We start from the raw sequence: 10,477 nt of genomic DNA on the forward strand, positions 1-10,477 counted from the left end.
TAAAAGCTTGGAATGGAATTGATGGCAGTTTATGTATGCATTTGAAGGTGGCATAAGTTCTTTTAGGGTGCTTATGAAAAGTGCTCGACAGGCTTGGAGCTGAGTTTTGGTCAGGTGTCGAAACACCTTACAAGGTCAATTCGAAGGTCATTCCCAGGTCCCCCCAAGGTGCCCACGGCCCAGTAAATTAGTGCACAGAATTTTCAGGCGTTGGAAGCTTTTAATTTAATATTCACGCAGTTTGTAAACGCCGCGTCCGGTCGAGGGGCAAATTCGGCGGCCCCCGCAGACATTCACAGATTCTCGAACGGTTTTCAAGGTCTTCCGCGGCGGCTCATCTGATCTTAAAAGGTTACACAGATTCGGCTGATGCTACACCAAGGAGAGGGCGGCGTTGATGAAGGAGTGAGCATAGTGCTGGTATTGTGGTCATCGCCTCTTATTTATATCCCATATGACTATGCATAATTGTCCTGCTCATGATCCCAAGCTACATTGTCAAAGGGAAAAGTATGCAGTAGATACGAGAGGAGGGGTACAACAACTAACAACAACAACTGAGCAATCTCTATGTTATCTCTCTTGTTCTTGCCGCTCGGGAGCCACAGACCTGCGTCACGTGACCAGCCCAGCAGACCGCCCCCCGTCTCCTGGCGGCAGCGAATCTGGGAGTTGATGTCAAAAATCGGGTCTTGCATGCCTCGACGCCGAACAGGGCGAAAGCGTCAAAGTCTTGGTGGTGATCTCACGTCGTGACTTTTTTGAATGGAATCAAATTCGGCTGGTGGCTTTGCCAAAGTCACCACTTTGACGCACATTTCAGAAATTATTAAGAGGGAAATAGAACCAGGGACCAGCTTATTAAGGCCCAATGTGGCACTTAATTACACCCCACTGTTTTCTTTATTATTAAAGTTATATCTGATCCCCCACATAAAGCCATTGACGCTGCTCTTCTTCACCTCGACTCTTTGCTACGCTTTTGGCCACCTCTCTCTCGTCAGCCCCGTAATCCGCCTTTCCTTCTTCCAGCCACCCCTGCGCACGGACGGGAGCAAGGTTACCGAATAAAGGATCTAAAGCGCCAAGCGGCTCGTCCAGTTCAGGCTAGCATCTCACAAAATGCCCCGCTCTCTTTCTCGCTCTGTCTCTCCCCGCCCCCGCTCTCCGTCCCTCTCGCCCCCTCGCCCAGACAGCCGCTCTTCACGTGGCAGGAGCTTGACTCCAGATGATATCCCGGCTTACAAGCGAAAGAGGTATGCGAATTTAATCCCATCTGTAATGCTGGCTAATAAATTGCAGGTCCCCATCTCCCAATCCACGAGATCGTCCTGCATCCCCTCCTACTCGTCGACGACGCTCTCAGTCTCCGTATCGCAATTCTAACCGAGCAGAAATCGACAGGCCCAACGTCAAGGATATTGACCCTAACCGCCGACGTGCTCGAGAGAATGCTCTTTTGGAAAAACAAATAAACATGGCTCTGGCGGACGATGGCGATGCCGATGGGACGGTCGCAACGACTAAAAAATCGGCAGATGAGATTGCTAGGGCGGAATTTGCAAAGCTGCTTGGATCAAGGAGTGGTGGAGCGTACATCCCTCCGGCAAAGTTGAGGGCTATGCAAGCAGAGGCTGCCAAGGACAAGACGAGTGCAGAGTATCAGAGGATAAGCTGGGATGCGTTGAAGAAGAGTATCAATGGTTTGATCAACAAGGTCAACATCTCAAACATCAAGCACATTGTCCCCGAGCTGTTTGGCGAGAACCTCATTCGGGGTAGGGGTCTTTTCGCTAGGTCCGTCATGCGTGCACAAGCTTCATCGTTGCCGTTCACTCCGGTCTTTGCGGCTTTGGTTGCTATCATCAACACCAAATTGCCCCAAGTTGGCGAACTGGTATTGATTCGATTGATCAGTCAATTCAGACGAGCTTACAAAAGAAACGATAAGGTGTGTATTTCTTCTCTTTGTCCGTATGGATAATTCTAATATCTTGTAGACTGTTTGCCACGCCACTTCCACCTTCATCGCTCATCTTTGTAACCAATATGTCGCTCACGAAATCGTTGCCCTCCAAATACTCCTTTTGTGCCTCGATCGTCCCACTGACGACTCTATCGAAGTTGCCGTCGGGTTCATGCGTGAAGTCGGTCAATTCCTTTCCGAAAACTCTCCCAAAGCAAACAATACCGTCTTTGAACGATTTCGAGCCGTTTTGCACGAAGGCCAGATTAGCAAGAGGTGTCAATACATGATAGAAGTCTTGTTTCAAGTCAGGAAGGACAAGTATAAGGATAACCCCGCCGTTCCTGAGGGTTTGGACTTGGTCGAGGAGGAGGAGCAAATCACCCATAGGGTGACTTTGGATGATGAATTGCAGGTGCAAGAGAGTTTGAGTAGGTCCCTTTCATATCGAAAAATTCGAGCAATTTTTTACTGACTTGCTACCTCTCAAAAGACTTGTTCAAGGCCGATCCTAACTTTGTCCAAAACGAAGAACGTTATAATGCAATTAAGCGTGAGATTCTGGGTGATTCTGATGATGAGTCTGGTACCGAATCAGGCAGTGAATATTCCGAATCTGAAGACGATGAAGATGAGGATGTTGCCCCAGAAAAGGCTGGAATTCAGGATATGACGGAAACAAACTTAATCAATCTGAGAAGGACGATTTATTTGACCATCATGAACTCGGTAGGCCCTTTCTCGATACATTTTGATTATCATGGCTGATAGCTTGTAGCTCAATTTTGAAGAAGCTGTACACAAGCTCATGAAAGTGAACATACCCGAAGGCCGAGAGGTAAGCCCAGATATCCCTTTGTTGCAAGGATCAACAATAACGTCTATCAGATTGAGCTTTGTAATATGGTTATCGAATGTTGTTCCCAAGAACGAACATATTCCAACTTTTACGGTCTCATCGGCGAGAGATTCTGCAAGCTTCACCGAATTTGGACCGATGCATTCCAAGAAGCGTTTCAAAAGTATTACGATACCATTCATCGATATGAAACCAACAAGCTGCGTAACATTGGCCGTTTCTTTGGCCACCTTCTCGCATCCGACGGTATTTCATGGGCAGTTCTTCACGTCGTTCATATGAACGAGGAAGAGACCACCTCTTCCAGCCGTATCTTTGTTAAGATCGTGCTTCAAGAAATGGTCGAAGAGATGGGTATCAACCGTGTTGCCGAACGATTCCGCATTCCCGACCTCAAACCCGCGTTTGCCGGCATGTTCCCCATGGACAACCCCAAGAATGCCCGATTCTCTATCAACTACTTTACCTCTATCGGCATGGGCAAGGTTACCGAAGATATGAGAGAGTACCTCCAAAACGCTCCCAAGCTTTTGGCAGCTCAGCAGGCTGCATTGGCCGCTGCAGAATCGTCAGATTCCGATACGGATTCGAGCTCGGATATATCATCGTCTTCTGACAGCGATAGCGACACTGACTCGGACGCGAGTAGCTATTCGCGTCGTTCGAGGAGAAGGAGGTATAGTTCTGACTCACGTTCGCCACCTCCTCGAAGGAGGAGGTACAGTTCAGACTCTCGCTCGCCTTCGCCCCCTCCCCGTCGAAGGCAGTACTCTGATGAACCCCGTTCCCCTTCTCCCCCTCCCCGCCGAAGGAGATATTCTGATGACTCTCGTTCCCCTTCTCCGCCTCCTCGAAGGAGGTACTCGGGCGACTCCCGTTCCCCTTCTCCGCCTCCTCGAAGGAGGTACGCGGACGACTCTCGTTCCCCATCGCCCCCGCCCCATCGAAGGAGATATTCTGATGACTCTCGTTCCCCCTCGCCACCTCCTCGTCGAAGGAGGTACTCGGACAACTCTCGTTCCCCATCTCCACCTCCCCGACGACGATGATCTGGTTCATGTGCAGAAAGGAAAAGGGAGGGCATAAGGAGGATGGATAGATTGGAAATGAAGAGGGAATATGATGATAGTAGTAGGGGAAGGAAGAGGGATAGCTCGTTTAGGGAGGTAAAAAAAAAAGTAGAATCTTGGTGGTTCGGGGTTGGTAAACCTATGTAGTATGTCTAAAGTAATGCAACACGGTTTGTGCCTAGTCTGTGGTTTCTCTAGGCCATCGATATACATGCAATACAATGTGGTCACAAGAACAAAGAACAGATGTTTTCGAAGCTGAACCAGTAAGTAACCGTCCCGTCAGCAGGAGCTGGAAGCTGGAGTACTTGTAACACAGTCACAAAAGAAGTAATTTAATCATAGACATAGCCGCCAGCCATCATTCTTTCAGCAATTAAATGATGACGTGTAACTTGGAAGTGTGTTGTGCTGGCTGCGCTGGCTGAGCTTCGTCATTCACACCACGGATGTCCTTCGGCGCTCTTTTGTTCTTGTTTCCAACACCTTATTCTGCAGTACTCAATTATCCCAACCATGCCACTCACCGCTTCCCAACAACAGGCGTTATCCCAGCTATGGGCAGTCACGTCCTCCGCAACGGACGCAGCGAGAGAGCGCGATGAACGATTATTGAGGGAGAACGGGTGGGATGTCCAGGTCCGTTGGCTTGTTCACCTCGCTCCCTCTGGCTTATGGTTTAACTGATGCCGGTTCCAATTTCCTATTTTTAGACCACCGTCGAGCAAATATTTAGTATGGCAGATGATGCCAATTTGTCTTCTCCTGGAGATGCTGGGCCTTCAACCTCTCGGAATCGACTTGGCGCCCATGACCCTGATCAGGACCCGCTTTTACCGCCCATTCCTCCGGGTGCCCGTAGATTGTCTGGTACAGGCGCTCGAAGGCCAAGACCCAAACCGCGAGCTGCGCCGGGCACGACTGGAATAGGAATTGGAATTTGGGATATCATCGTTTGGCCTGTGGGGATGTTGTTCTCGATAGTAGGCGGAGTATGGTACTTTATCGGTGAGTATAGTTTCATCGCCGAAGAGATCTGGATAGATGGCTCTCTAACATATCTAAAGTACGAACGTTCGTTCCACTCTCTTTCCTTCCTCATATACCCTCTTTCCTCCTCCCTCCTTCACCTTCACCTCCTTCCATCCCACGTCCACCTCAGGACCCCACCACAGCACACCTCGCCTTCCTCCAGTCTCTCTCTTCCCTCACCGGCCTCCCACCATCTGAGCTTCCTGAAATTTATGTCGGTCCTTACAGGGAGTTCCTTACGCACATCAGGAAGGAGCTTCTCGTGGGCCTTATTGTGCTGGTGAGCGAGGAACATGAAGATGATGAATCGTTCAAGAAAGGATCGTTGGCCGACAAAGATGTTGTACAAGCGTTGAGGTCTGAGGGAGTTATTGTTTGGGCGGCAGATATCTCTTCTCGGGAAGGCTATCAGGGTGAGCCAAACTATGGTCTTAACTTCATTTTTCTAACATGTACAGCGTCACAAACTCTCCTGGCCACTACTTATCCCTCCCTCACATTCCTCTCCCTCCTCCCTTCCACATCATCCTTACCCACTACCTCTTCCTCACCCAAACTCACTCTCCTCAACACCCTCTCCGGGCCCCCATCCACCATCACCTCCCCAACGTCCATCATCACGACCCTTCAGACTGCCGTCCTCCCCCGTGCTCGTCCATTCCTCAATCGGCTTAAATCCGAACGACTTGCGGTCGAAGAAGCACGCTATGTACGGGCTGAACAAGATCGTGCGTTTAGAGCTTCCGAGGCGAAGGATCGGGAGCGGATGAGGGTGGCAAAACAAAAGGAAGAAGCTGAGCGGATCAAAAAAGAAAGGGAGGAGAAGGAGAGGCGGGAGAAAGAGGCGATCAAGGAGAAGAGGAAAGTATGGAGGAGATACGCGAGAAAGCATCTGCTTTCGCCTTCCAACGGCCCCATACGCGTTGCTTTGAGGACGCCCCTTTCGTCAGCAAGGCATTTACATCACTTTACACCCTCCTCATCTACCTTGCCGCTGTATATCTTTGCAGAGACTTTGCTCATCCCAGCGTCAGCCAAGAAAGAAGACGATCCCGATACCCCGCCAGAAGGGTACGACCCCCTTGCGTACTTGTCAAGTTCAAGCTCCGACACCAATGCCAATGGCACTCGTATTTCAGATATCATAGGGGAAGAAGAAGTCGGTGATTGGCCATTCACGCTCGTCACAGCATACCCCCGCCAAACGATCCCTTGTGTCCTTGCAGAAGGAGAAAAAGTATGGGAGACTGTACAGAAAGCTGGAGGAGCAATGTTCCTTGAGAAACGGGAGGGATATACTTTTGGATTGAGTGAAGAGGAAGAAGAGGGGGAGAGTGAGGAAGAGATTGTTAGTGATAGTGATTAGTCATGATCATGCTAAGGTCTGCTTCAGCTGGGAGGTTAATAAGCGGAGGAACAGGAAAGGGACAGGCGGCTTGAGTCATCTCAGTTCATCATGACGAGTCAGTTGGTATGATTTGCATTGATTTTTCATCCTAATTATATGTGTTTATCAAGAAAATGAAATTAAAGCTGTAAATGATAAATTAACAGATTGTCCACAGTTTGAGATCCCACAAACGTCACTTCTTTCCTTTATGATAGCCTCCTTTACGCCCCTTCACTAGCCCGTTGCCTCTCCGCCTCCTCCATTGCGGCCCCATTTAAACTATATATAAAACTCTCGAACGGCATAACATCGCTATCCGGCCTCGCGGCACTTCTCGCCGTCAGATGACTCCAGTTACTCAAACTACGCTTATGCCACCCCAATCCGCCTCCTCCATTCATGTCCACGCCCATGCCAGCAACACCTGCAAGGGGACTCTCACATACAGGAATAGTGTAAGGGATCGGTGCCCAGGGGATAAGGTTGGCATGGGTGGTCGTGAAATGGATAACCTTGGGTGTGCCGTATGAAGTAGAAATGGAAGTGTAATCGGAAGTGAAAGTGGAAGTAGGGTACGAAGTGGAGGTGGAGATAGGGTTGGTATCGAAAGAACAGTGGGAGAGAGGTGTGTCTGTTGGCCAGGCGGATGGAGGAACCTTTTTGGGAGGTGTCAAGATTCGTGACGATCTTGCCCCTGATCCCAACCCTGATACCGATTGTGGAGTCATATACGGCAGCCCGAACGCCTTGCGCTCCATATCGGTATTGATGGTTGGCGTTGGTCTTCCAGAACCGGAAGAAGTTATAGTAGAAGCCAAATTGAATCCGGTATACGTCGAGATGGTAGGTAAGGGCGGCGGGAATTCCCCTGCCGCACATCCGGGAAGGGAGAGCCAGGGATGACAAGCAGAGTTGGAAGTATGGTCGGTCATCATGCTCATTCTTCGCTCGCTTGCAGGGGGCACCCCAAAGATGGAGATGATGTCGCTCGGAGCAATCGTACTCGCTCTCTTCGTCATTGGGCTAGGAGGAGGTTCATCGCTCGATAACCTTTGAAATCGAAACGAGGAAGTAGTATTGCCCGAATGGCCTGGGACAGAAGCGGTGGGGGAGGAGGATACGTCCCGGAACGTGTGGAACTGAGTGACTTTTTCCTGTTCGACAGTAGGGTACCGGCTGGAGGGGGATGTATTGGCCGAATGGACATGTATTGGGGTCCCATGAGTAATGGAGTTTTCAGCGTCACTAGGCGTGTAATGCGTCATGAACGTTTCCTCTAGCGAGTATGCTGGTAACGCCGTTGTTCGTCTGCTATCTGTATAAGTAGTAGTCGCTCCATCATTCTCCTCCAACACCGACATCATTCCCTCATCTCTCTCTCTCCTTCCATTACTCGTTCCGAACCTTGAAATCGACCCGGATCGATCAGAGTAACCAGATCGACCGGAACGTCCAGATCTCTGTGATCTCTGAGGACTCTCGGGACTCTGGGACCCCTCTGACCATGTAATCTCATCAGTGACGGTCGGTAGCCCAAATGCTGATGCAAACACACTTCTCTCAGTCGTTCTACCCCTCTGGGACGAAGGCCAAGGCGTTGTTGGGCTATTGTACCACTTATTCGACAATTCCTTACCCATTGCTTCCTCATAAGAAATGAAAACATCTTCTACACTAAGCGTCAATGAGGATCTATCACTTGTGCCGCTTGGTGTCAATCTTGGTCGACGTGGAGACGGGAGATACCATTGCTTCTCGCTCCTACCCTTGATGGGAGAAGGAGAAGCGTGCAAGGATAAAATCGATTCTTGGAGTCGTGGTCTAGTACGACGACGAAGCCGGCGCCGGCGTCTGATGAGCCAGAATGAGAACACGCTGATGAGGAAGATGATAGAAAGAGGCATAGCGAGGTAGAGAATGAGTTTACCGCCGACGGAGGAGATGAAGGAACTGCTGCTGTCTGAAGATCTGTTGGGGTAATCAACCCTCATCAGCTACATGTCCTTCTTCCACAAAGTTGAGACAGAAGTTAACTCACAATTCCGATAACGCATTGTCATTTGCTGTCAGGATGATAAAATCCAGGGCCATCTTGCTTTCATCGAGGTTGGTCATTGTTACATTCGTCATCTGGCTGCTGTCGAGATCTGTGCGGAACCATAGAAGCTCATACGCCATCAACCAAGGTGACTAGTTTGGAAGTTTAGCAAAGAATATAAAATGAGTTGTTTACGACTTACAGACAAGTTCATAGACGGCGCGACAACATTTCCGTTTAAAGATAACTGGGCTAACCCATAATCGGGGCCGATTGTGCCGTATAAATAGATTGCCGATCCTGAACATCACTTTTTAGCCCTCCCCCTCTTCCCTTCTGAAAGAAGAACACTCACCCATTCCTGAAAAAGTAATGCTAGCCCCTTTGGAAGTTGTTACTGCCAACGTCTTATTAAAATCATTCCCCAAACTTCCCGCTTCACTCAAACTCGTCTGCATTCCCCTCCCGCTCCCCAAATGCGTCCAATCCCCTTCAAACTTTAGATCCACCGAGTTTGGATACGATCCATACAGATATGTATCATCAATCGTCACATTCGTTCCTTTCCCGCTCCCTCCCTGTTCAACAGGCCGTTGCGCCTCAATGCCCCGAAAGATGACCTGTCCAGAGGGAGGGATCGGACCAGAGTTCCAGGTGATTTGGTGAGACCCGGAAGGAAGGGAGGAGAGGGCGTAAGGGATTTCATGACCGGTCGAGTTGGACGCGCAGGCGGTAATGGGTGTGGAGGCGTTGATGGATATAGTGGCGGAGCAGGATGAGAAGGTGGGGATGAGCAGGGTGAGAGAGGTGGCTATGCGCCACGAGGGGGGAAACTTAGCATTCACATAACATGGAGCGGTTGGAGATAAAGACCAGGTTGACTTGCTCCACCAATGTCAAGCAGCAAAGGAATTTCGTTGTTCCCGAAAAAGAAATGCGATAATCAAGAGTTTTGAGACTTACCAGTGACATTAAATGAAAGAGTAGAGTTATCGGTCGTTGTGAGATGTACTGTCTCGTCGTACCCATCCGCTTGAAAAGAGTAACCTGATGTCCAGGGGGATAAGCTGGAGCTTGAGGAGGCATATGAGATTAAAGGAGAGCTGGTGCCGTGTGCAAGTCAGCTCGGGGCCTTGATTTGGTGTGTGGAATGGGGAGTCCACTTGCCTGTCGGGAATGAAGAATGTATCTGAGTCTGAGACATCTCGCCTGATACGTTGATGAGGGGTTTGAGCTGAAAGGTGCGTAGAGCCGGCATAGCGAGTCATTTTGGTATGGTATCTTACACTGTTCTAAATAGACGGGAAATGAGATTGCTTCGAAGGAATGACCAATGGGCTAGGTCTCGCTTCAAGTGAAGAAACCGCCTTGATATTAGTCGTGTGTGTTTAGGAAAGAGGGGATTTGAAAAGAGTATGAAGATGGAGATGTTGTCAAGAGTCGAATGGGATGATGATCAGGATCCCAGATAGATGTCGATTCGCTGAAAGCTGAAAGCCGTGGAGGTATTTCGTCTGATCGACAAAGATTGAGCGATGAGCGGCCTGGGTGCCAAAGACCTAAATTGTAGCAGTAACGGCCTCGGTCACGTTTGGGTGATTCAAATGAAGAGTGAACAAGTCAGGTGTATTAGCAGACGGCTAAATGGAGGTACGGGCTTCCCTGTTGTGTTCATGCTGTAAGACGGAAGGCTTTCTGAAAAGGTCGAACGGGTCAGTATCGAATGAGGAACGATACGATCGCGTCCTCCTGCTGTGTATCATCAGGAGCTTGATTGTGTGGGATATCCTGTTTGTGTGTTCGAGAGGCGCGTCGGCGCGTCAAAGACGCTTGGATCATTATGTGTCTTCTGGCGTTGCTGCTCGCTGCTCGTCGGACGCTGGACGCTGAACATCCCCATTCAATATGTCGAATGTCCGGCTGATATCCTGGAGAGGCCTGATGACCTGATTGCGGAAGTGAAAATTACTGCTTTCCGCTTTCATTTATGATGTTAGTTAGGAGATAGATATTTGTATAAGTTACCGGGCTCAGGATCAAAAGACACATAATATATCTGTCCTACACGTCCCTTATATCTCGAACCTGCATATGATGCAATCATCTTCTCATGTATACGCCA

At 49.4% G+C, this 10,477-nt stretch overlaps 3 protein-coding genes across 3 annotated transcripts; 2 read left to right on the plus strand and 1 right to left on the minus strand.

The window, feature by feature from the left end:
* Window positions 1-970: 970 nt before the first annotated feature.
* Window positions 971-4,122, plus strand: CNF00260 (nuclear mRNA splicing, via spliceosome-related protein, putative). Its single transcript, XM_571449.2, has 6 exons — window positions 971-1,256; window positions 1,303-1,951; window positions 2,001-2,397; window positions 2,460-2,695; window positions 2,745-2,804; window positions 2,855-4,122. Exons 1-6 carry the CDS (start codon window positions 1,123-1,125, stop codon window positions 3,872-3,874), a joined length of 2,496 nt encoding a protein of 831 aa, XP_571449.1. The 5' UTR covers window positions 971-1,122; the 3' UTR covers window positions 3,875-4,122.
* A 267-nt stretch (window positions 4,123-4,389) lies between these two features.
* Window positions 4,390-6,398, plus strand: CNF00270 (hypothetical protein). Its single transcript, XM_571451.1, has 4 exons — window positions 4,390-4,534; window positions 4,609-4,903; window positions 4,963-5,340; window positions 5,386-6,398. The coding sequence occupies exons 1-4, from the start codon at window positions 4,412-4,414 to the stop codon at window positions 6,291-6,293; spliced, it is 1,704 nt and encodes a 567-aa protein (XP_571451.1). The 5' UTR covers window positions 4,390-4,411; the 3' UTR covers window positions 6,294-6,398.
* Window positions 6,041-9,865, minus strand: CNF00280 (hypothetical protein). The gene is made up of 5 exons (XM_024657320.1): window positions 9,523-9,865; window positions 8,711-9,458; window positions 8,558-8,655; window positions 8,356-8,507; window positions 6,041-8,285 (listed from the first exon to the last, which is right to left on the minus strand). The coding sequence occupies exons 2-5, from the start codon at window positions 8,811-8,813 to the stop codon at window positions 6,539-6,541; spliced, it is 2,100 nt and encodes a 699-aa protein (XP_024513066.1). The 5' UTR covers window positions 8,814-9,458; window positions 9,523-9,865; the 3' UTR covers window positions 6,041-6,538.
* Between the last annotated feature and the right edge of the window lie 612 nt (window positions 9,866-10,477).

The sequence above is a fragment of the Cryptococcus neoformans genome (assembly GCF_000091045.1).
Source record: "Cryptococcus neoformans var. neoformans JEC21 chromosome 6 sequence".
In the NCBI taxonomy this organism is placed as follows: Eukaryota; Fungi; Basidiomycota; class Tremellomycetes; order Tremellales; family Cryptococcaceae; genus Cryptococcus; species Cryptococcus deneoformans.

Coding starts and splice junctions, on each gene's coding strand:
- CNF00270 (XM_571451.1), top strand. CDS start 4,412: ATGCCACTCACCGCTTCCCAACAACAGGCGTTATCCCAGCTATGGGCA. Junction 4,535..4,608: donor AGAACGGGTGGGATGTCCAG/GTCCGTTGGCTT, acceptor TCCTATTTTTAG/ACCACCGTCGAGCAAATATT. Junction 5,341..5,385: donor TTCTCGGGAAGGCTATCAGG/GTGAGCCAAACT, acceptor TAACATGTACAG/CGTCACAAACTCTCCTGGCC.
- CNF00260 (XM_571449.2), top strand. CDS start 1,123: ATGCCCCGCTCTCTTTCTCGCTCTGTCTCTCCCCGCCCCCGCTCTCCG. Junction 2,696..2,744: donor ATTTGACCATCATGAACTCG/GTAGGCCCTTTC, acceptor GATAGCTTGTAG/CTCAATTTTGAAGAAGCTGT. Junction 2,805..2,854: donor ACATACCCGAAGGCCGAGAG/GTAAGCCCAGAT, acceptor AACGTCTATCAG/ATTGAGCTTTGTAATATGGT.
- CNF00280 (XM_024657320.1), bottom strand. CDS start 8,813: ATGCAGACGAGTTTGAGTGAAGCGGGAAGTTTGGGGAATGATTTTAAT. Junction 8,508..8,557: donor CGCCGTCTATGAACTTGTCT/GTAAGTCGTAAA, acceptor CTTCCAAACTAG/TCACCTTGGTTGATGGCGTA. Junction 8,286..8,355: donor GACAATGCGTTATCGGAATT/GTGAGTTAACTT, acceptor TTACCCCAACAG/ATCTTCAGACAGCAGCAGTT.